Genomic DNA, 21,029 nt, shown 5'->3' with positions numbered 1-21,029 from the left:
CTGTTTTTTTTTCACCAAAATAATATTCTAATAAGAGAACGCCCTGGTTGCTTATAATGTTGAATACGGTATATATATATATATATATATATATATATATTAGTCACAAGATCTAAGAAGCAGCATGAACATAACAAATTTTCAAACAAGATTTATTTTCATAACCAACAAATAATATAAATTGTGTCATAAATTTTTATACTTTCATGAACAAGTATTTGTCATTTTGTACATCTTGGTGCTTTTCAAGGCTTTTCAAGTTTGACACTAAAAATCAAGACCTTAAACCTAAGGCCTTTTCAAGCCTGTAGGAACCTTGGAATCTGGTCATTCGAAATACAGCCCACTTGTTTGCAGCCTCAACCTTTCTGATCTAGATTAATCTAGCAATGAATGTTTGTCCAAAGTTAACCCCTGATTTAATGCTGCTTTTAACAGAATCTTCAGTTGTACGATGTCATGTCAGCTTGATGTGGGAGGAAAACCTGAAGTGATGTTTGCCACTTCAGTGAAACCCTCTAACACAGGTATGATGCTGGCAAACTTAGAATATCATCAGTGCAAATCTGGAGTTTCACTCCAAAATTGCATCACCACAGATGAGCTCCCACATGCAGCTGCAGACACTGTATCAGTGTCACACAGACACTGTATCGGTGTCACACAAAAGATATACTGAAATCTGCTAGCAACTTGCCTTCTGTCTCTCAACCAGGTCCTTGTGTTGTCTGGCATACATTTCCTGCTCCTGAAACAGAGAGCACACATCATCAGTAGGGGTGACTATTGGTCTGGAAATCACTATTGTGATAATTATTGATAATATGGAAAGAAACTATTGCAAAAAATATGGATAGTTTTCAGTGTATCATTTAGATGGATTTTAGAGTTGAATTAAACCGTGGAACTGAAGTTTCCTTTGAACGTGATAACCATAACAACAAATAAAAAGTAAAGTTTGAGATATGACTGATTTGTGGTTTTTTTACCCTAATAATTTAAGAAAAAGAAACTTCCACATTACCATGTGTAAATTAATACTACTATCATGATCAAAAGAAAAACAAATTTGAACAGCATTGCATGTATTTTACTGAAATGGTAAATACAATCGAAACTATCGATATTCCTATCTGAAATCGATACTATTGATTGGAAACTGATGTAACAATCGAATTATTCACTTAAGTGCTTACTAATACCAATATATCGATATTTCCATTTATCGTGACACCCCAAAACACCACAGTGATAAAACAGCTTGGTGTGAGTGAGTGAGTGAGTGAGTGAGTGAGTGAGTGAGTGAGTGAGTGAGTGAGTGAGTGAGTGAGATTTAATTCCACAACCAACAAATATAATAAATTCTGCCATATATTTTTATACTTTCATGAACAAGTATTTGTCATTTTGTACATCTTGGTGATTATCAAAGCTTTTAAAGTTTGACACAAAAAAACAAGATCTTTCAAGAGGGACCTTCAAAGTGAGTGAGTGAATGAGTGAGTGAGTGAGTGATAGGGTGAGTGATAGGGTGAGTGATAGGGTGAGTGAGTGAGTGAGTGGGTGGGTGGGTGAGTGAGTGAGTGAGTGATAGGGTGAGTGAGTGAGTGAGTGATAGGGTGAGTGAGTGAGTGAGTGAGTGAGTGAGTGAGTGACACATCATGGCAGAGGGCACCACAAACTTCACATGTTGCACCAATGTGATCAATTGAACGTGGATCTTAAATGACATATATAAGAGGTCTCATGACATATATTCTAGCTAAGTTCAAATATTCCAAGCAAATAGAAAGTATTTTCATTCAAAATGGCTAGAATGTAACATCAGAGGAACATTAAGATTTGTTAGTCTTTGTATTGACATGAGGCATCACATATTCCTCACTGGAGTCTCAACAGTCAGTGTGTGAAGAAAGCGAAAAAACCAAACAAATCAGGTGAAAAGCTACACCTATTTTTTCGACTGTGGAATTTGAAATCAGGTCGCCAGCATGACAAGCAGTTGCTATATCAACCAGTCTGCTCTATCAATGTCTACAAAGAAATTAAAGAGGAGGAAATCCTACCCTCTTCTTCATGTCTTCCCGTCTCTTGTTTTCCTTCTGAACCAAGTCCTGTTTCCTCCTCTCCCAGTCCTACAACATGGCACACAACAACATGACACACAACAACATGACACACAACAACATGACACACAACGACATGAGACTCAACAACATGACACACAACATGAGACTCAACAACATGACACACAACATGAGACTCAACAACATGGCACACAACATGAGACTCAACAACATGACACACAACATGAGACTCAACAACATGACACACAACGACATGAGACTCAACAACATGACACACAACATGAGACTCAACAACATGACACACAACAACATGAGACTCAACAACATGACACACAACAACATGACACACAACAACATGACACACTACAACATGAGACTCAACAACATGACACACAACATGAGACTCAACAACATGACACACAACAACATGACACACAACATGAGACTCAACAACATGACACACAACAACATGACACACAACAACATGGCACACAACAACATGACACACAACATGAGACTCAACAACATGGCACACAACATGAGACTCAACAACATGACACACAACAACATGACACACAACAACATGACACACAACAACATGAGACTCAACAACATGGCACACAACATGAGACTCAACAACATGGCACACAACATGAGACTCAACAACATGACACACAACAACATGACACACAACAACATGAGACTCAACAACATGACACACAACAACATGGCACACAACAACATGAGACTCAACAACATGACACACAACAACATGGCACACAACAACATGAGACTCAACAACATGACACACAACAACATGGCACACAACAACATGAGACTCAACAACATGAGACTCAACAACATGACACACAACAACATGAGACTCAACAACATGACACACAACAACATGGCACACAACAACATGAGACTCAACAACATGAGACTCAACAACATGACACACAACAACATGAGACTCAACAACAAGACATAACATGACACACAAAACAACATGACACACACATGACACACAACATGACACAAAACAACATGACACACACGACACACAACATGACACACAAAACAACATGACACACACATGACACACAACAACATGAGACTCAACAACATGACACACAACAACATGGCACACAACAACATGAGACTCAACAACATGAGACTCAACAACATGACACACAACAACATGAGACTCAACAACATGACACACAACAACATGGCACACAACAACATGAGACTCAACAACATGAGACTCAACAACATGACACACAACAACATGAGACTCAACAACAAGACATAACATGACACACAAAACAACATGACACACACATGACACACAACATGACACAAAACAACATGACACACACGACACACAACATGACACACAAAACAACATGACACACACATGACACACAACAACATGAGACTCAACAACATGGCACACAACAACATGAGACTCAACAACATGACACACAACAACATGAGACTCAACAACATGGCACACAACAACATGACACACAACAACATGGCACACAACAACATGAGACTCAACAACATGAGACTCAACAACATGACACACAACAACATGACACACAACAACATGACACACAACAACATGACACACAACAACATGAGACTCAACAACATGAGACTCAACAACATGAGACTCAACAACATGAGACTCAACAACATGACACACAACAACATGAGACTCAACAACAAGACATAACATGACACACAAAACAACATGACACACACATGACACACAACATGACACAAAACAACATGACACACACGACACACAACATGACACACAAAACAACATGACACACACATGACACACAACATGACACAAAACAACATGACACACACATGACACACAACAACATGACACACAACAACATGACACAAAACAACATGACACACAAAACAAGACACACAAAACAACATGACACACAAAACGACATGACACACAAAACATGACACACAAAACATGACACACAAAACGACATGACACACAAAACATGACACACAACAACATGACACACAAAACAACATGACACAACAACAGTGACCACAACATTACCATTTTGGTATAAAGCAAGCTGTTTCTGACAGCGGAAGAATTCATGACTATTTTGGTCATCAGTCTGTGCCAAGCACTTTTGAATCTACCAGCCTGAACTTGTATTTTGGCATTATGTTCAATAGATCCTTAGTCTCAGTATTTACTTGACTCAGGCTTCGGACTAGTGGCTGAACTGTTGTCAACTGAACTTGTGTAGTACCAAGTCACCCATTGTCCACCAAACTCCATAATTCCAGCCTAGTTTGGCAAGGGTGGAAAATGAACTTTTAGAGACAGTTAACTTACTTGCCTCAGGAAGATGCCATTTCATAACAGTAGTGAGTGAGTGAGTTGGGTTTAACGCCGTTTTTAACAGTATTCCAGTTATATCACGGCTTGTCAGCTTAATGTGAGAGGAAAGCCCGAAGTGATGCAAGTCTCGGACGTTTACAACTTCGGTGAAACCCACAAGCACGGGTATGGTGCTGACAAACCTAGAAACATAACCGGGGCGAACCGGGATTCGAGCCCACAATCATAGGTTTCTGGCATGCCCAAGGGACGCAACTCTGCACAGCGAATCGCGTCGCCTTAGACAACTGGGCCACCCGTGCCCCCTTCATAACAGTAGCTTTGTTAGATTCTGACAATGGAAGGTACAACTCAAGACACACCTGCTGTCCTGGGATGATCTTCCCTCCACTGGCGTTCCTCTTCTTTAGGTCTGGTCTGGATAACATAGAAACATATGAGGGGTGACAGTTGCTTTAAAGTTTAAACAAAGGCTTTAAAGTTGAAATAATGGAGAATGTACACTCAATGGTCATCAGATACCTGACAAGCACCATCAAAGTTCTCAACACCCCAATATTATATTGTCTATTTCTAACAACATTTACATGCAAATACTAAACATCATATTGATACAATCCAAAATTGGAAAAGGGGTACACTCCTTAGAGCTGTGTACTGGCTAAAAAATGCATTGCAATAGATTGTGATATGTAGTGCGATGTATTGGGAGATACAGTGTCTGACAGTGATTGACACTGACTGTACATTCAGATCCTGAAGTAAATATCACTCAGAGTGGTCAGTCAACACCATTTTGTAGTCATGGATACAGGGGAGATAACAATATAAGAGAAAAATCCCTTTCACATTTCTGCTGTTTTGTCAATGAATTTTGAAGGGAAACATCGTTTGCGAATGAATTTCTGTGTAGATTTTAAGTTAAATGATACAAATAGTAATGAAACTTGTTATGTATATTTTTACCCAATATAAGGAAAAAAGAAATTATGCAATATGCAAGGATGTCATGGATACAGGGGAGATAACAATGTGAGGAAATCTTTTTGTCAAACCATTTCGAACAAAAACATCCTTTTTATGAATGAATTTCTCTGTATGTTTTAGGTTAAACAAAACAAATAATACCAAAACTTGTTCTATTTTTTTACTCAGTCTACTGGAACACAAATAATATTGCAATACATATCGTTGGAAACGTGTATTACAGTATGCTTGTATACCGGTATACCATGCAGTCCAACACTCCAGAATGTCATATGAGATTTGTTTGTTTGTTTGTTTGTTGTTTAACGTTGTACTCAGCAATATTCCAGCTATATGACGGCGGTCTGTAAATAATCGAGTCTGGACCAGACAATCCAGTGACTGATATCATGAGCATTGATCCACGCAATTGGGATCGATGACATGCATCAACCAAGTCAGCGAGCCTGACCACCCGATCCCATTAGTTTCCTCTTACGACAATCATAGTCGCATTTTATGGCAAGCATGGGTTGCTGAAGACCTATTCTACCCTGGATCGTCACAGGGAGTCTTATGAGAGTACAACAAACATAAGAAATCAGTACAACCAAGATACATGAGTATACATCTTCCTAAAGCATGAACAATGAGGAAGGGAAATCTACCGGACTTCCTTGGACTTCCTCGCTAGAGGAGCTCCATACACAGCAGCCGGGTTGTACCGCCCTGCTGCGGAGCCAGGTCTGGGTGATGGAGCTGCCCTTTTTGGTCCAGCTGAAACAGTGTTCAAACTACAGGCATATATCTTCCAAAAACATACAAGGAGTGAGTGAGTTTGGTTTTCGCCGCTTTTAGCAATATTCCAGCAATATGACGGCAGTGGACACCAGAAATGGGCTTCACACATTGTACCCATGTCGGGAATTGGACCCAAGTCTTCAGTCTGACGAGAGAACGCTTTAACCACAAGGCTACCTGACTGCCCCCCCCAAAAAACCACAAGTATCATTTTAATTCATTAGAAGTAATAGAACCTTCATCTAAACCATGCAAAATATTGTACTGCATTTTGAAACAATATAAGAAATATTATTCAAATGAAAACGTTATTCCATATTGAGTGTTACTTAGAAACAATAATATGTAACAGTATCAAGTCTTATTACATTCATTCACAGAAACAAATCACAGAATGATCACACAAGAATAATGTGATAATGCAAGGGCGGATCAAGCCCTCGGGATGTGCCTATGTAATGTACCCACCTGAGGCAGGTCTGGGGGGCGGGGGTAAGGCACGAGCTATCTTCTGTCCATGTAAAAGTGTGTGGCTGAACTCCTCTGCCATTTTCTGTGGGGAGAGAACAGACATGAAACCAGCCAGTTAATGAACAGACATAAAACCAGCCAGTTAATGAACAGACATAAAACCAGCCAGTTAATGGTAAACAGGTTTTTTGATGAATTCTTATTCTTGTAGGAGTCTGTGCAACAAAATGCCTCAGAATTAACCATTTTTTCACCGAATTCACCCTAGTTGTAAGATTAACCTCTTTCTTGGCATATCTCTGACAGTAATCATGCCTCACATTTTTACAAAACAATTTCCACAAAATTTACCTTATTTTTAAGAATCATAGAATTCTTTGCAGTTAGTCATACCTAACTTTATTGTTTAACGAGGCACTCAGCAACGTTCCAGCTGTATGACAAAGGTCTGTCAATAATTGAGTCTGGATCAGACAATCCAGTGATTGAAATCATGAGCATCAATCAACACAATTGGGATATGACCTGCATCAACCAAGTCAGTGAGCCTGACCACACAATCCCGTTACTCGCCTCTTACAACAAGTATGGGTTGCGGAACACCAATTCTAACCCAGATCTTCTTAGGTCTTATGTCTAATAACTGTCATATCTTTACGGTTCACAGCAATAATAGTACTTCTACTGAAAAGCATGGCCGAGCACATAGAGTAAGATTACAGGGTGCCAGGTTGTAGACTTTTTCAAAGCTTTACAGTGAGTGAGTAAATTTAAAATCACTTCGGCAATAGACTTACAGCGAAACCACATTTACTCTGACTTCACTTACTTAATTTAGGCAATCATCCGGCACCATTAATGGTATTGTGGTCTAATATCATCTCCCTACTTGTCTCCAACTATGAAAACTCAACAACCCCAGAACAGGGTAACATTGTAGAGCATATCTCACCTCTTCTGTTAATAAATTTCTAACTCTTGGTATGATGAAATTCTTCTTGAGAATGGAGTTTATTGACGGACGATCTCTGCAAGTAAGTGTTTGCAACATGTTTATCAAATCAAAACACTGTAAGTTTGCAAAAGAAACCAGGTCCAAAGAAAGTTTAAAAACCTCTTTTATGAGAAATGACCACAATTCTCGCAGTTTAAATGATTAAATTAAATAAACTGACAACAAAAAACGCCAAACATCTCATACAATTTGCTACTATTTTCCTTGTGGGTACTTATGGATCATTAGACCCCAAGCAGCCTCTGGCTGTTACAGAAATAATAACTGCTTGTTATTATTAAACATATTTTATTGTCCAAAAAGACAAAGGGATTGGGCACAAGTGCAGCACTTATTACCAACTTCTCCAACTGCTTGTCGGTTGTCATTTGAACATTTTCATAAACTTTCACAACAATTACACCCTTTGACATGTTTCAATCTACTTTAAATTCTATCAGTTCTAGTTGAAAGAAAGGGGGTCCACATATCATACCCTTTTTTAACTTTATTTTATCTTAACTGTATGGTGTGTGTCAACTGCTTGCTGTCTTACCTAGGAGCTCTCTTAAACAACTGGGCTATCAGGCCCCTCAGTTCATAGCTGTACTTGGGTGGAATTGGAGGGTACGAACCTCTGTCGGAGAAAGAATTAAGACTTCACCAATGTGATACAAACATGAACAGAAGCACCATGAACATAAACACAGTACATATATACCGTATTTGATGTAATAAGCGCCTAGGGCGCTCTCAAAATTAGAAATAGGGGGATCTTATTTGAATATCATTTTGGTTAAAAAAAACCAGAGTTGAACGACCGTAAATTTTGTAGTTTATGTGGACAGCCTGAAATGTTTATAAACGACGGATATATTTTTCCATTGTCCATCATTTGGAGACATATAACACACGAGTGCATATTATACATGAATAAATAAGTCGTGTGTACACTGATCGGAAGGGATGCAAATTGGGATTGATCACAAGCCAGTATACAGCTGGTATATCAGCAAATATCGCCGTGGGCGCTTATTAGAGCGGGGCGCTTGTTACATCGAATACGGTATGCATGTTAAATGTCTTGAATTTGGCCTTGATGAGATAGTTCCCATTCATATACATGTATGTTGCTCACCTGATAATCTTCAGTACTAGGTTTTTCATATTGCCAGCTTCAAACTGAAAAAAAATTATTATAAAGATAAATATCATGTTCCTGAAAACATTCAATCTTTCATTGCGGTGTAAAATAGTCATAAAACTACACTCAATCAAACACAGAATTTTCGCACTCTTTTATTAACATTTGCAATATTCCCAGGCCACATATCTGTGAAACCAAATGAAACTGGTATCAATTTTAGGAACATGTTATTATGTTATAATATCCAGGGATGTGAGCAGGTTTTCCCGAAAAAAGAGGAAAAGTCTAGGGGGGTTTAAACATTTGATTGCATTTTAAGCAATTTCGTGCAGTTTGGACAACATTCACACCAAGAAATGTAATAAGTCAAAGGCAAAAGTCAATAAGTCAAATAAACAAGATGGCAGATGCAATACAATTTCGAAGTTAAATCAGTACTTTTAAAAAATCGGGCACAGCTTCCGCAAACCTGGCTATCCGCCAGGTCTGGGAGCAATACTGCCATAAACTTCAACCCCCATCCCCCAGACACAAGGACAACTGTCACAAGCGCGCAATGACCCTTTCCCCACGTTGAAGCATATTGAAAAAAACTTACCTTGTACTTACTTACCTTTTGTTGAAAAAAACCCAACAACATTGCAAACATTAGACATTTATAAAACATATATCCCCATGTTATGGGTTTTTGGAAGCTGAAGAAACATTCACAGTTTTCTTGCTAATTACATGAACAACTGTAACACATCTCATTCACTTAAAGGCTAAAAGACAAAGCTATCTTAAAAAAAAGCCATCTTCTGACTCTGAGTATTTACAATTTCTGTGTGACGCCACACCCCACGTTATAGTGCAAGTATTCGTGATAGAAAACGTATGATGTCCGAAAACCTATGCTGCTGAAAGCTCTGATCGAAAACTGGACAATCCGCGACGATTGTCCTGTTTTCAATCATATTTTTCGGAGTGTTTTTTAAAAAATCTTTGATTATATTTTTACGAGGAAGATGATTTTTCCCAAGGACTACTGTTTTAAAAAACGCGATTTTCCGCAGAGATTTCACATCCCTGAATATCATTGTACATTTATATCCCGTATGTTTCCAGGTACTAGTATCTGTTCAAATGTGGTTTCATTATTACCCCAACCTGAGGATCTGTTTGCATTCCAGTCATCATTCTCAACTCCCTGGGGAGTATACAACCCAAGCTGCCTATGTGCGCCAGGCAGTTTTTACATCCACCTCACATATCTGGTACCCATTCCCTGCTGGGTGAACAGAGGCACATTTGAACTAAGTCACTTGCCCAGGGTGACACCACACGTTTTGACACTTGTGTTTCACTTTCGGTTTCTACCATTGGACAAGAGGGTTCTTTTGAGTGCACAGGGTGTATGTACTGTACACTAGGGGTAGTGACAACACTGTAAAGACCTGTAAACATTGTCGGGCCCACAGTGGAATAACAACCCGATCACTAGCAGGATTCAATCACAGCACCTGGCGCTTGCTAGCATGGCGCTTTTGACCGCTTGCCTACTCCACCCCCTCTGTACCATGATTAAGATGCCCAAAAATGAATTAAATACAACTCAAACGAGTCATCAAAAAAGGCCAGGACAATTTGATTTCTTGGTTTACAGTGTTTTAGGCCTCATGCTGCAAGAGGCAAGTCAAATTGTAACAGGGTAAATTGGTCATTTACAATGAATAAACAACAATGTCAATACATCTTTACAACTCAGCTAGTTTGTTGATCCTGTTGAGTTAAAGGCTACAAGTTTTTCCTTCATCAGTCTGGGTCAGGCAAACCAGTGGTCAACAGCATGATAACCAATCAGCTGTGTCCCATACTGTCATCACCAAATATTCATTTGTAGGCTGAATGTCAGGTAGACTGGTTTTGTTTGTTTGTAAGTTGTTTAACGCCGCACTCAGCAATATTCCAGCTATATGATGGCGGTCTGTAAAATACAGACCAGACAATCAAGTGATTGACATCATGAGCATCGATCCATGTGATTCGGATCGATGACATGTATCAACCAAGTCAGCGAGCCTGACCACCCAATCTCGTTAGTCACCTTTTACGACAAGCATAGTCACCTTTTACAGCATGCATGGGTTGCTAAATACCTATTCTACCCCGGAATCTCTGTTGTAATGTCAAGATTGTGTGAGATCAATGCAGGTTCCATTGCCTGCAACCATGGTAACAAGACCAACTTATACTTACTGCATGTTTCAATGTTGTCAGTTCATAAAGAACACAGCCTAAAGACCAGATATCACTGAAACAAGCACATACAGAGTAAATCACCTTTAAATACAGTAAACTAGGCTATAATGAACTCAAAGGGACCGCTAATTTTAGTTTGTTATAACCATTGTTTGTTATTTGCATATATACAACAAATATACAACAAATGGCCGGGACCAAAAAAACAACGTTTCGGCAGACACATCCCTATCTCCATCACTCTTACCACACTAACTTAACACAGAACTTCTCTCACTCATCAGCTTGAAATCAACATGACTGAATGTGAGATTGGCATCGATCAATTCAAAATCACCTCATCTGAGTGAGCCCTCAACCAATCTCAATATTGTTATAAAGAATGTTTCAGCTGGAAAAGATATTTTCCTGAGTACTAAGACAGCGGAGGGAAGTCCTTATGCTACAAGACATTCTGGTTGTATTTGCGACGACATGTAAAAGTTGAGAATGGGGATATGTAAGACGAGGATGCATACAGGCCCAAATTAATTAGTCCCACCTTTGAAGTGAAGACTGATGCTACACATTTTCAAATTGCATTCCTGACAATAAAAGACCTACATTGCTACTTCCACCTACCTCTTGTTGTTGTAGGGCTTGTTCTCCACTATCTCTGGGGACAGGTAGTACGGAGTGCCGATACAAGTCCGAGCCAACTCCACAGTGCTGAAACACAATCACACTTCGTAGAAACACTCCGTTGAAGGAGATATAACACCATACTGGAAAATGTTCAGAGACTAATCTATGAATCATAGATTCTTGAGATATGAAACATCAAGGTCCTATACTTATATTAATCATTATTATTATTATGCATAACTTTGGTATCCTAGTCAAACTTCATCATATTCATGCTTTGTGACAATTTAAAAAGGTTCCCTTCAGGTATCATTGTGGTCTATTCAGTCTTTATTCTAACCATGCTAACAATTATTCTTTAATTATTTTGATTAATCAACAGTTGGGATACAAGAAACATGTCAAGGGACAAAATATATTGGAATGAATTTGAAAAAACAAAGATAATAAAATATATTGGTTACCTGTTCAAGACTTTAGCAATACCAAAATCTCCAATTTGTATCCTTCCATCACTGGTCAGAAATATGTTCTGAAAGAAATACATGAGGTAAAAGTCCTTGAAACAGTAAAGTGGAAGTCCTCACTGTTAGTACAAACAAACATATTACATAACATCACCTTCACCACACAACCCTAACATGCTACATTTTCACCCTTTCTTCTTCATCAACACTGAAACTCTTCCCATACCCTCATCATACTCTCCATCCATCCCTTGGTCCTCCATGTCCCTCCACTGTTATCATGATTTCCTGCACTTTTTACTACATCAGTCTTTATAACCCCACCTTACATAATCATCTCCCCATCCCTGCCCTACATCACCCCCAACCCCACTCTACATCACCATCACCCCTTCCTTACACTACTACCCCACCCCTCTCCTACATCACCCCCAACCCCACTCTACATCATCATTACCTCCACCCCCAACCCTACATACCCCCCCCCCCGCCTCCCATACACTACTACCCCACCCCTTTCCTACATCACCACAAACCCCACTCTACATCACCATCACCTCCACCCCCAACCCTACATAACCCTCCCCCCCCGCCTCCCATACACTACTACCCCACCCCTTTCCTACATCACCCCCAACCCCACTCTACATCATCATTACCTCCACCCCCAACCCTACATACCCCCCCCCCCCCCCCGCCTCCCATACACTACTACCCCACCCCTTTCCTACATCACCACAAACCCCACTCAACATCACCATCTCCTCCACCCCCAACCGTACATAACCCTCCCCCTCCCCCTCTTTACACAACCACCCCTCCCCCCTTTCCTACATCACCCCCAACCCCACTCTACATCATCATTACCTCCACCCCCAACCCTACATACCCCCCCCCCCCCCCCCCCCCCCGCCTCCCATACACTACTACCCCACCCCTTTCCTACATCACCACAAACCCCACTCTACATCACCATCACCTCCACCCCCAACCCTACATAACCCTCCCCCTCCCCCTCTTTACACAACCACCCCTCCCCTTTCCTACATCACCCTCCCCTCTTCCCACCTCACCCCCCTCTGTCCTTCCAAACTCACCCCTACAACCCACCTCCCCTCTCCACCTCACCTCAACTTCACTCCACCCTCCATATACTGCCACCCATAACTGCCACCTACCTGTGACTTGATGTCTCTGTGCAGGATCTTCCTGTCGTGGATGTGTTTGATAGCCAGGCATGTTTGGACGAACCAGTTCATTACCTGGTAACAATATAATTATATAATCAGTGGACGCTGTGGGTGGCAATAAAAACACAATCTGAAATACAAACTGTCCATCCCATTGCCAAAATAATCAAGTTGACTTATCAAAGTATGCAAGTAAATCTAGAGAGAAAACAAGTGACATCAGCAACCTATGATGTCATGCTGTCCGAAGCATCACCAGGGCTCGATTTCTTTTGCACTTTCATTTTTCAATATAAATACCATTCACCTCAATACACCTCCTGGAAGCGTCTTCCGCGTAGGGCAGATTTCATTTGCTGGAACAAGAAGTAGTCACTGGGGGCTAAGTCACCCACCCTACAGACTTAGCCCCCAGTGACTATTTCCTGTTCTGGGAAATGAAATCTGCCTAACGTGGAAGACGCTTCCAGGATGACGAGGACATAAAGGCTGCCACAGAGGCGTGGTTAGAGGGCCAATCTGCAGGTTTCTATAAAAGTGGTATTAAAAACTTGAAGGACAAATGGAATAAGTGCCTTGAGGTGAATGGAGATTATATTGAGAAATAAAAGTGCAAAAGATATTCTGCGACTTGGTCTTATATTGAAGTTGCAAAACTTATTAAACGCCCCTCGTATATAAAACATGCACCAGTGCAACCTATTATTGAAAAAATGCTATCTAATATTTATGTCTACATGAACCTAGCACATGTCAAAAATTCAAATTTGTGTCTGTATCAATCAATTCTTGGGCTTCATGTAATCAAACTCGGTACTTCAGGATTATGTGTACATGTTCCTATTACGCTTTACAGCAATGTGTCATTAATTTATGTGACTCTGGCAACAGATAGGTGCAACTTGTTTTTCATGTCAACATGCACCTGGGGCAAATTAAAACAAAGTTCCTTAAATAAAGCCCTGATAGACTATCCCTAACTCAGTAACTGTACAGGATAGCTGCTGAGAACCTTTGGGTGTTGGAGACAAATAATTCATAAAGCAAGTCCTGAAATAATGTAAGACTGCTTAAAGAAAACCAATCAAAACAATAGAACACATGTTACCATTACATACAACGATGATAAATGACCTTCCTACTCGGGTAAGAAATAGACTCAAAGTTCTGAGTGTGATTTCCTTTAGCATAATATGGAAATCCCCATCTGTAATAGGCTTAAGGCTTCTAAGCATGTGAAATTATGAGGTCAGAAAAATTCTTGGAAATCAAGTGAAGAATGCCATATCACCAGCCTGGAAGTCCTAACCTCATGCCCAGAACCCTCAAACATTATATCTGACAGACAGTGACAGTCCACTTTTTTATCTAAATTAGATTGGGTTACAGCGATAGAAACTTTAGTCCACTAGTTGTTATAATAATAACATATGTGAGTACCCTTTAAATTGGCCAATTTCAACTAGTTCTTATCATGGAAAATGGGTGTGCGTTGGTGTGCGTGAAATAATTCATATATTTTGTAACTCTACGATGAATAATCTTTTAGAAAATACTACATGTTAGTTTCTGAAAAATATGTACATAGGAGAAAATTGCTGTCAAAAACAGAACATTTTGCTCGATTTTTGCACATTTTTCTCCCAATTTGACCGTTTATTATTTTTCTTATGACATTTTTTTCATGTCATTCGATAACTAGTATAATGATGAATAACTGTACTTAATTTTGCTTTATTATTTTCACAAATAACACTTGTAGAGACATTTTTGTGCAACATGCAGAAATCCATGGTCCACTGACAGGCCGTCACACACACAAGTGAACCCTCTCAGATGGTCTCAGACGGGAGAGCCGTCCCGCGTACACGTATGTCCTCTACTGCTTATGATACCTTAACCTTTGGCCACTGTGACAAGGACTATAGGACTAGTGCCAATTTCTATCTCTGACTCAGGTTAGTCGCAAACCCGCTAATAATGTCATCATTATCCACAAGAATCTCAGTACCTGGTCTTCTGTAAATAACATTCCTCTCTGACTATTGATGCGGCCATAGAGGTCTCCTGAAACAGACAGAAGACAAGAACTTGATGTCTGCTCCTCCATGATGAGAAATCTCTACCACTTTTATCGTATATCTCTTTCTCAAAGTTTTTACAACATAATGTCAAATCCTGTAACATGAAGCTGTCATTAAACAGCAAGTCAAGCGAAAATGCATATAATTATTGTGACGTCTCTTTACAGCTATAGATCTCCTCCGTGGTCTAGTGGTAGAGCATCAGCCCGGAGAGAGGAAGGTCCGGGGTACTTGTTGTTACCCTGTCTGGCGCTCGGCATTAAGGGGCTAAAACAAGGACTGGTCGGCTCAGAGTCAGTATACTGTGTCTGACTGGGGTATTCATGTAAAACTGCGGCATGGTATCTCAGTGAGCTAGCACTATAAATCGACATCAGTCCGGACTAGTACAAGCAGCCACACACACACATGTGTATGCACGTCGCTATATAAGTGCTATAATCTTGGATGCGACGGTAAACCTAATTTCACCTCACCTTTACAGCTATAACTTGCATGTACAACTTTTCAAGCCTCAGAGCATGGACCAAACAGACCAGTGGTTGATGTCGTGAGCAAAAATCCCCACCATCAAAGGACTTTTAGCAAAGCTTCCCCAAACCTATCAAAATCAGACCTTAGTTCTCACTACCACTAAACAAAGATCTGAGGACATCCAATTACGGTCACATCAGAATGACCTTTCGTCCAACCAATCAAAACATTGCTTACCATATTGGGAAAATGACTACAGGAACATGTTTTCTAATCATGAAACCTTGATAAGGCTTACATGTGGAAGTCTGAACGTCAGTTATCATCCTCTGTCATTTCAATCGGGTAAACAATTGAAATGGAAGAGACTTTGTTTGTTCAGTTTTCAAATTTGGAATTGAGAACATTGTCGAAATAATTTTTAAAGTGTACTGGGATGTCACCAATTTGAAACTCCATGTAGTGCCGCAGAGCTCAAGAAAGCTGCTTTCTGATTGGCTAATGTCCACTTTTTTAAAGTCATTTTATTGCTCGGTCTAAGTTTAGAAAGGTCATCATGAGGTGACCTGTAATGGGATGTCCAGGCCTTACATCGAGTGGGACACTGTGGGGATGCCGGGTTAGACTTGCTCCTCATCCTAGGCTGGTCATAAGAGTGAGTGAGTGAGTTGGGTTTAACGCCGCTTTTAACAGTATTCCAGTTATATCACGGCGTGTCAGCTTAATGTGGGAGGAAAGCCCGAAGTGATGCAGGTCTCAGATGTTTACACTTCGGTGAAAACAATGAGAACAGGTTTGGTGCTGACAAACCTAGAAACATAATCGGGGCAAATCGGGATTCGAACCCACAATCATAGGTTTCTGGCGTGCCCAAGGGCCACCTGTGCCCCTGGTCATAAGAGGCGACTAAATGGATAGGGTGGTCAGGCTTGGTGACTTGGTTGACTGTGTGTCATCGTACCCTGATGGGTCTTTGCTCATAATATCAATCACTGGACTGCCTAGTCCAGACTCAATTACTCACAGGACACCATCATATTGCTGGAAAATTGCTGAATATGGGATATATGAGTTTTGTTGTGAAGCATCTGAACAATCCAAAGGACAGATAAACTAGGATACATAAGAGAGCATTGAAGGGAACTGAACTCACCTCCTGAACAGAAATCCATCACGATAAACAAGCAGCCCTTCTCTGAAACAACAAACACGACAAGATAGTCAGTAACCTATCAAATATGGTGTGTTTAAAGCACGCAAACCAATTCCCCCTATTCTGCCATTATCTTCTTATTACTAAAGATATGTTTACAACATTGCATTGTATCCCAATACAAGGTGGCTGCAATCACCAGTCACAACACAAATAATATTATCACGGGACTGCATCATGACACAAGCAGTGTAAAGATTGCACTAGTTATGTCAGGTGTGGAGCATGCTCACACGTCAGCGCATGTTCAAGTATTTCATAAACTTCCACCTTACCCTCAAAAGACTCTCTGTAGGCCACGATGTTGGGATGTTTCAGTTGAGCCAGCACCGCAACCTACAACATGTCAAACTCTCACTTAATAAATTGACAAAAATAAAATAAAACATTATCCTTATGGATCCTTAAATTGTCATTTTTAACATTACGTTTATGAAAAGGACCCCACAGCTTATGCACTTGTTACACTATGATACTTTTCCCCTCAGTCCTAACATCGTGCAGACTCACAGAATCTCCCTTCTAACACCACACACATCCCTCCAAGACTTAAATAAACATCATGTGGTCATCATGTGTAAATACAGAGTGGAGAGTTATCGTCATATGTTCAATGAAAACACAGACTGAGAAGTATTATTTGCCAAACAAACTTGGCCACGTACAACAAGTACTTCAGTTCACCAGGGGCATGGGTGGCCCAGTCGTCTAAGGCGCTGTTCAATTTGCTGTGCAGAGTTGCGTCCCTTGCGCACGTCAGAAACCTATGATTGTGAGTTTGAATCCCGGTTCGCCCTAATTATGTTTCTAGGTTTGTCAGCACCATACCCATACTCATGGGTTTCACCGAAGTGGTAAATGTCTGAGACCCGCATCACTTCGTGCTTTCCTCCCACATTAAGCTGACACGCTGCGATATAACTGGAATACTGTTAAAAGCGGCGTTAAACCCAACTCACTCACTTCAGTTCACCAATGTCAGTTTTTGTTGATGAAATTAGTTTCTATATGGAGTTAAATTTTATTTGTTGAATTTTATTTCAAGTCAGTTTATTAAGTTCATAACCCATTCAACTATTGATTTATGAACAATTCTATATGTTTTAAAGGCTAAAAAGATACCATATTTCAGTTCATAAATTGTATTAAACCCTAACATGCCTTAGGCAATCACAAACCAGCTGATATCATGGATATATTTATTGGACATATATTCAACGATTTCTTACCTCTTTCCGTGATTCTACTCTTTCTTTTTGATTCATCTGAAACAAATGGGGAAAGAATCCATAATAAAGTGGATCTGGTAGCAATGAACTACCATTAAACATAATGGGGTACGAATGCGAGAGCACAATCAATGTCGGCATCAATCAATGACCATCTTCTCACACCTACTGCATCTTCTGAATATGACCAAATAGCATTTGATAATCTGCTGATATAGCTGTATTGACATTATCTTCTAAATGTAGCAGGGTTTAACATGTTTAACATGCTTTAGTAATCAACGTAATAGGCCTATCCTGATATCAACATAACAAGATGTAAGTAAGCATTTCTTGCTACAATATGGTTTGAGTCTGAACAACTTTGACAGGGAACTGGACAATCTATACCCATGGAGATCTGTACCTTGTACATGTGTATCCCCACGTCACACGTTTTCGAGCCTCACATCTTTTCCAGCTCCTTAACAATATGTGACCATGCACTTAATGTCTTAATCACAGTAGATGCATGGAGTCACACACAAATGTTGGAGTGCCCATACCCACCTATATAGTATGACTATATTATCGCGGGCTCTATATTATTGTGGTATCGGTAAATCTCATCATGCTCATAACCTACATCCCCTGTTGACTGTTTACTTATGCAAAACTAAGCACAATATTTTATCGCATAATCAAGTACAGGACTTGTTGGTTTATGTCATGGCTACTCTCGTAAGTGTACACATTTAATTTTTTATGATAGTTTCAAGAAAGTTTTTGAAGTGGAATTACCCATAACTCCATTCGAAATTGGTTAGAAAAGAATCCACTTGTTTGGATGATGTTCTTTGACCCAACCTGGGTCATATGAATACTGATTATGCATGATCAAAAACAGGAAGTGATGTAAACTACATAATCAAAATGTATCAAACCACAAAATAGTGATACGACAATAATATTTGCCCACCCTTGAGTCACCAGTGACAGGTACTTTGTTTACCGAACTCAGTAAAGAAAATCAGTATCGATCAATCCTAATTGATGAGTCATAAATATGATTTAAGTTGAATAAAGAACACAAAACATTTTGCGTATGACAAAGTTAATGTGTTAGTAAGCATTCACTATTTCGATCCATTATAAATTAACTACCGCAATGATATATCGTACCATACTACCTAATCAACAGAATGACTCATACCTAAAAAAGTGTATTCGAACACGATGGAAACTTTGCTTTAATACCTACTCATTACAAATGCAACAAAAAATAATTAAACATGGGTATGGGTCCTCAAAATTTGTGTACGGATCATCTATATTTGAGTCCGTGTCATCCATATGTGTTTGAGTCAGTCAAATAAAGTTGAATGCTCCAAATCAGGTACATATCAGATGGGAAATTTACGCACGTGATAGCCATTTTCGGTGGGTAAGAATCTCCATGGGTACGAATCATTGAGTATAGCTCTGAAGCATCTATTGTCATATCCTGATAAAGCAAAGTTTCACATGTTAGAGAAATGACCAGATGTCCATATTGGCTTATCAGTTCAGTAATCAATTATTTATCATTCATTGTATTCACAGCTCTATCTCACTGGCAACAAAATCGATGACACCATTATATCAGCAGCTTATGAGTGGAAATAAGACAAAATTTTATCAATACTGTCTTACATTTCCTAATAAAAATGACAGTCATGAAATGGCATATTTACCCTTCCAATGTTGATTTCTTTGATAACAAATTGCCCTCCAGTTGCTTTTGATTTCACTAACAACGCTTTTCCAAAAGCACCCTCTCCGATTTTCCTCACTCTGGTGTAGTTATCCATATTGAAACGTTTCTTAACTGACGACAAAAATATATAAACGAAAACGCATAAGCAGGAAGATATTCGCACAGGTATTCTTTCTTGACTTGAGCTTGTCTTCTGGGTTCAAGTACGATAAACACAGTGACATTCAGCTATCTAGGTGAAAGTCTAAAGAAAACGTTCTCCTGAGAACAATTATTTACAGAACATATCGTCATTGTTGTGTTTGGTTATCCCTAATTTCGAATAATTTGTAAAACAACAAAGTCCGTTGCTTTACGCACATAGCAGATGATCGGACTCCAATGTAAACTATGTAATGTTCTATTTCCCTAAAACTAGTTCACGTTAATCACTTTCTATTTATTTTTTAGTTTCAAACTAACATAAAAACCTTGTGATTTTATTATAATTGTATTATATGCAAAATTTCAGCTACAATATTTATCGATGATATGATAACTTCATTTGATTCTAAAGTGCAACATGCATTTTTGTATTCACACACTGTGATGGTTGTTTACAATGCAGTACTACCAAAATACCGGAAACGAATTGACACTAAAAATCAGGAAAAATCCGCATTATATTCTTGGGATAGGTAATTCTTTAATCTTCTAACATGAACCACCCATCAAACTGTATTATGATATATTTTGTAAACATACAAGGAAACAAATCTTTTTTGTAACTATTTTCCGTTACGTATCAAAATATATAATGAACTGCCCGATGTTTTAATCCGGTCGCAAGACACACTGTAAACTCTATACTACGCTTCAAAAACAGTATTCAGACCGAGGGGTCGCTTTATGATGCAGAGAGCTCATTGAAA

At 39.4% G+C, this 21,029-nt stretch overlaps 1 protein-coding gene across 4 annotated transcripts in view; it reads right to left on the bottom strand.

Moving 5' to 3' along the window:
- The window catches only part of LOC139450056 (serine/threonine-protein kinase Nek1-like), a 91,793-nt gene extending 71,307 nt beyond the window's left edge, over positions 1-20,486 (bottom strand). For all 4 annotated transcript variants that reach the window (XM_071231690.1, XM_071231692.1, XM_071231694.1 and 1 more), the window contains exons 1-17: positions 20,096-20,486; positions 18,384-18,419; positions 17,430-17,490; positions 17,095-17,136; positions 15,395-15,450; positions 13,372-13,455; positions 12,191-12,258; positions 11,724-11,810; positions 11,100-11,154; positions 8,853-8,896; positions 8,271-8,351; positions 7,673-7,748; positions 6,718-6,802; positions 6,117-6,225; positions 4,845-4,899; positions 2,067-2,135; positions 698-748 (exon numbers count right to left, since the gene is read on the bottom strand). In XM_071231690.1, the coding sequence (XP_071087791.1) occupies positions 698-748; positions 2,067-2,135; positions 4,845-4,899; positions 6,117-6,225; positions 6,718-6,802; positions 7,673-7,748; positions 8,271-8,351; positions 8,853-8,896; positions 11,100-11,154; positions 11,724-11,810; positions 12,191-12,258; positions 13,372-13,455; positions 15,395-15,450; positions 17,095-17,136; positions 17,430-17,490; positions 18,384-18,419; positions 20,096-20,212 (1,176 nt within the window). In that variant the 5' untranslated portion in view covers positions 20,213-20,486. The remainder of the gene's footprint in view (positions 1-697; positions 749-2,066; positions 2,136-4,844; positions 4,900-6,116; positions 6,226-6,717; positions 6,803-7,672; positions 7,749-8,270; positions 8,352-8,852; positions 8,897-11,099; positions 11,155-11,723; positions 11,811-12,190; positions 12,259-13,371; positions 13,456-15,394; positions 15,451-17,094; positions 17,137-17,429; positions 17,491-18,383; positions 18,420-20,095) is intronic.
- Between the last annotated feature and the right edge of the window lie 543 nt (positions 20,487-21,029).

The sequence above is a fragment of the Haliotis cracherodii genome, unplaced genomic scaffold (assembly GCF_022045235.1).
Source record: "Haliotis cracherodii isolate W230 unplaced genomic scaffold, xgHalCrac1.p SCAF_8, whole genome shotgun sequence".
In the NCBI taxonomy this organism is placed as follows: Eukaryota; Metazoa; Mollusca; class Gastropoda; order Lepetellida; family Haliotidae; genus Haliotis; species Haliotis cracherodii.
Note: the sequence above shows the minus strand (reverse complement) of the source record. Positions and strands in the feature narration are given on the sequence as shown.